This window comes from Psittacula echo (assembly GCF_963264785.1).
Source record: "Psittacula echo genome assembly, chromosome: Z".
NCBI lineage: Eukaryota > Metazoa > Chordata > Aves > Psittaciformes > Psittacidae > Psittacula > Psittacula echo.
Window position 1 is genome coordinate 83,024,761 of NC_137742.1, and position 5,102 is coordinate 83,029,862.

The 5,102-nt window shown below is 47.7% G+C and overlaps 1 protein-coding gene across 1 annotated transcript; it reads left to right on the forward strand.

Annotated features, from left to right (window-relative positions):
• Positions 1 to 2,652: 2,652 nt before the first annotated feature.
• TOMM5 (translocase of outer mitochondrial membrane 5) lies at positions 2,653 to 3,710 on the forward strand (the record flags this gene model as incomplete). The annotated part of the gene is made up of 2 exons (XM_080637690.1): positions 2,653 to 2,773; positions 3,295 to 3,710. The coding sequence occupies 2 exons, from the start codon at positions 2,653 to 2,655 to the stop codon at positions 3,327 to 3,329; spliced, it is 156 nt and encodes a 51-aa protein (XP_080493816.1). The 3' UTR covers positions 3,330 to 3,710.
• Between the last annotated feature and the right edge of the window lie 1,392 nt (positions 3,711 to 5,102).

Here is a 5,102-nt window from a genome sequence, read left to right on the forward strand (position 1 = left end):
CCTCCCCATCCCTCTGGGGGGGTGGGGGGGGAAGTAGACTGCGTGGTTCTAATTTACGGCCTGGGCTTAAACCACGACACATGGCCGGAGCTGCTGAGTTTGAAGCTGTTGTGTTGTGACATGCTTTGAAGTGTCTTGAAGTGTAATCCACAAAAGGAGGCTCTCTTCTATCTGGGTTCACCACTTCTAGACAAAGCCACATAGTGCATTCCCATCCCCAAGGCAAGATCAGACATAATACCAGCTGTTTGAAACCATTATCAATTACAGACCAATTGTTGGTAACAGACATCCCAAGAACTATTACTTGCAACAGAGCTATGGAATCACAAAACCATTAGGGGTGGAAGGGACCTCTGGATGTCATCCAGTCCAACCCCCTGCCAAGGCAGGGCCACCCAGAGCAAGTTACACAGGAACATGTCCAGGTGGGTTTTGAATGTCTCCAGACAGGGAGATGCCACAACCCCTGGGCAGCCTGTTCCAGGGCTCTGACAACCTCAATGTAGAGAAGCTTTTCCTCATGTTGAGATGAAACTTGTGTTTTAGTTTATGGCCATTGCTCCTTGTGCTGTTGCTGGGCACCACTGAAGAGTCTGGCACCATCCTCCTGGCACCCACCCTTGAGATATTCATCTGCATTAATGAGATCCCCTCTCAGTTTGCTCTTCTCTAGACTAAACAGGCCCAGCTCTCGCAATCTCTCCTCATAAGAAAGATATTCCAAACCCCTGATCATCCTTGTGGCCTTCCCCTGCACCCTTTCCAGTAGCTCCTTGTCATTCTTGTACCAAAGAGTCCAGAACTGGACACAGTTCTCCAGATGTGGCCTCACCAGGGTCAAGTAGTGAAGGAGGATTATCTCCCTTGACCTGCTGCTACACTCCTCCCAGCACACCCCAGGACACTCTTGTCCCAGCGGCTGTCTCAAAGTCAGTTTGTCATCCACCAACACTCCCAGGTCCTTCTCAGCTGAACTGCTCCCTAGTAGGTCTTCCCCCAGCCTGTGCTGGAACTTGGGGTTCTTCCCCCTGACATGTTCCCCTCCCTACACTTGCCCTTGTTGAACCTCGTTAGATTTCTCCCCACCCAATCTTCCAGCCTATCAAGGTCCTGCTGAATTGCAGCACAGCTTCAGGTGTATCAGACAGTCACCCCAGCTCCGTATCATCAGCAAACTTGCTGAAGGGACACTCTAACCCTTCATCCAGGTTACTGAATGGCACTGTACAATTTCTCTCTGCCTTATTATGTAGGGCTGTTTTACGTCTAAGGGAAAGCACTGGGCTGAGGAGGGAGGTTCATGATATATATATACATGACTCTCCTCCATGACAGCTACATCTAACCAGAACTCCTGTTCCATGCCCCCATGCAAGTGTACTGCCTGCACCACAGCTCCCCAGGTTCACACCAACAGGTCAGCCAGACCAGGCAGCTTCTAGGCTGCTCTGCTGTAGTCTGCAGTAGAAAGCAGAGAGCTGCTTTCCAGCCCTTGAGGAGCAGAGACTCAGGTAGTACTGATTCTGGATTTGCAACAGGAAGACTTAACCCAGAAGAAACTGTGTAAACATGTGTCAAGGCTTAGACAAAGAACTGTCTTGTTCTCAGTAGATGACAGAATGGACAAAGGCCAAAGGGCACCAGAGGAGGAGAACATGCTTTGGCCAAGAGCATTTATCTTAACAAGAAGTTGGCAAGGAAACCAACTTTTATGGTGTCCTGGACTGCCTTCACTGATATTAAAAAAAAAATCACACCTCTTTGAGACCCTTGCCCACAGAGACACTTACAGAACACGCATGGTGAAATAAATCAATACCATGACTTCAAACAGAGATGGGAGAACAGAAGAGCCTATGATTGTACATTACTGACCAATCATTGTAACTGGAGTGTACTACCTTGTAACTTTTGTGTATAAATGTAACCTAGAAGCCAGCATTGGGTGTGCTCGATTTGTAGAAATGCACCAAGCAGCTTGTGCGGAATAAACGTTGTCTCCTCTCTGAACAGACCTGGAGTGTGTTTTGAGACTTCTTTTTCAAGCAGGTAGCAGCTCAGTTCCCCATTACAGACCCATTTCTGCCGCAAGAAACAGCATGCTACTGTCTGCAACCTGGCAGGAGCAAAAGAAACACGCACTGCTGCTGGCAGAACCCTCGAATCACCCACTGGTTTGGGCTGGAAGGGCTTTTAAAGACCAGAGTTCCAACTAGTGGAACTCTCCCTGCGGGAATCCCACGCACCCCACCCCGAGTTAGCTCCCCCTCCCTAATAGGAGCCCGTGTCCCGGCTGTCAGCCTGGCACAAGAGGCAGACGCGCAGCCCCAGAAGAGGCAGGACGCGAGCGCACAAGAAGCGGAGGAACGGCACCCATAAGAAGCTGGACGCGACTTCACGGTAGCTGAAACTACAGCTCCGAAAGAGGTAGGACGCGAGCGCACGAGTGGCAGAAGCACGGCCCCGGAAGGGGTAGGACGTAAGCGCGCAGCACGCTCTCAGCCCTGGGCGGAGCAGCCGCAGAACTGCTGCTGCCATCGGGGCCATCCCCGCGCCTGTTCGCGCCGCCGCCCGCCCTATTCACGTGAGGCCAGTGCGCGTGGCTCTTCGCGCCAGCCGCGGTGGCGCGCGGGGACGCCGGCGGTAAGCATGTTCCGCATCGAGGGCCTGGGGCCCAAAATGGACCCGGAGGAGCTGAAGCGGAAGATGCGCCGCGACGTCCTCACCTCCGTCCGCAACTTCCTCATCTATGTCGCGCTGCTGCGGATCAGTGAGTGCGCGGCGGGGTCGGGTCGGGTGACAGCCGAGCCTGCGTGTGTCGGTGGCTAGGGACGTTCTCAAAGGGGCAGGAGAGCCTTGGCATCCCGGCGGGGCCTGGGCGGACGCGGCGCTTCTGGACTTCCCCAGAGCATGAAAGAACATCGCCGTGCTGCCTCTTCTTGCAGGCAGTGCTGTAACGTGTTGCATCAGAGGCTCGCAGCTTTTCTTCAGGGTGCCCTTCACTCCGTTTGGGTGATTCCACCCCTGCCTGGTGGTGTCGAGCGCTTGCCTAAGGCGTTGAACTGCAACACAAGCGGGCATACCCCTGTGGCCCCTTGAATCATGCTACTTCACCCGTTAAAGGGGTCATGCAGGGAGAGAAGGGACGATGTGGGAGGCAGGGGGTGGTATCTCACCCGGGGTCTGAATATTTTAGATGCCACATAAACGTGTTGTAGTTTCATCGCAGATTCACTGTGAACTTCTTGTTACTTTCAGCTAAGTTCATGTGGCTTTATTTTCTTTTTTCAGCTCCTTTCGTCTTGAAGAAGCTGGACAGTATATGAACATTTAAGACTCAGTATATGAAAACATAAAATGGACTGTAGCTGCTTTCCTGTTTGCTAATTAAGCATTGTGGTAGAGGCAGACATCCAATACTAAATGGTTCTAAAATGTTTCACTGAAGCATATCTGACCCGAGAAGGATAGCCAATCTGGGAGTATGGGGAAGATGCCTGTTCCTGAAGGTGAATTCTGGTCAAAGAATACTCCCTAGTGTCATCAAGTAATGACGTGTGATGTAACATTTCTTGTACTGTTTTGAAAAACCCTCCACCTCCATTTTGTACAAAGTGTTAAATGTTAGCAAGTTCTTTTTATTATGCAGCTACCTCTAAATTGCCACATGCTATCAATCTTACTGAACCTGTCTGTATGAAAAACAAAGTTGTTAATGAATCCAGCTCACAGCAGCTTGATTTGAAATAAATGGAAGAGCAGTTGTGTCACTTAACTCTGGTAGTGATTTGTTTTTAATACTCATCACTTAAACTAGAGGTCATCTGGTATTATATCTCTGGCTCTTGTCTCAACTTTGCTCTCTCCTCCACCTTAAAAATCAACTTATATTGAGGAAAAGCAAGAGAGAGTGAAAAAGACAAGGTAATGGTGTGTTTTTCAGGTTGCTAAATGTGTGGCAACTGAGAGACATGAACGTTTAGTCAAGATTCATAGAATCATAGAATAGTTTGGGTTGGAAGGGACCTTCAAAGATCATCTAGTCCAATCTGCCTGCAATGAGCACGACAGCTTCAACTGTATCAAGCTGCCCAGATCCGGCCACATCCAGCCTGGCCTTGAATGTCTTCAGAGATGGTGCATCCACCACCTTTCTATGTCCTTACTGGGTTTTGGGTTCAGATCTTGAGCTGCTTCTGAAGAATGTCATATATTTATGGCACTGTAAAGCAACTAATGAATCGTATCAGATGTGTTTCTAACACCCGAGAAACACTCCAGGTATCGCTTGCAAGATGAAGTAAACCAACAGAAACAAGGGCCAGCTTTTGCACAGAAGAAACTGACACATGAGCAGTCCATGTGCCATTTGTTTCCTCAAATCAGTGATGATAAACATTAAGTACTTTGGAAAAAAAAACCCAATTATTTGAAAGATTCATAAATTACAACAGCAAATACTAGAAGTCCTTTTTCTTCTAATAATACAGTGTACATAAGCTGAATGAATCAATACAAAACAGTTCCCCATATAGTCAAAAAGCAAGCTATGATACTGAGAATATCCTCCACTATATAGGTGCTTTTGGAAATCTACAAAAATGGAACAGATTTCTGTCACTATTACCCAGGCTAAGGTAGAACATGTTTATGTATATAATAACATAAGCATGGATGGCATTCTTCAGACATGAGACAAGACAATTTGGCTGGAGACAAAAGACACAGAGAACAATATTGGCTTGTTAAATAAAAGGAGGAAATGTGCTAAAGCTTTATCCAGCAGGTCTGTACCACTTTTCCCTTCAATTAGAACCTCCTGGGTCTTGAATTTACACAAAGAAAAGCAGGAACACTGCTGTATTTCTTCTTTGAGAGGTAACTGAATTTTAGTCACAACCATCTTTTTACAATGCCTGTTACTGCCTCTTGCCATTACTTACAGTGGTTTGGGTGTTCTCTTACTTTGTTGGGTTTTTTTTCTTAGTATCATGAATCAAGCTCATTTTACCATGACAAATTGCTGTATTCTGGTAGTTCAAGAGTATTATTTTACTCCAAGGCTGCCTGCAATATTACTGCCTTGCACTGCTTACGCT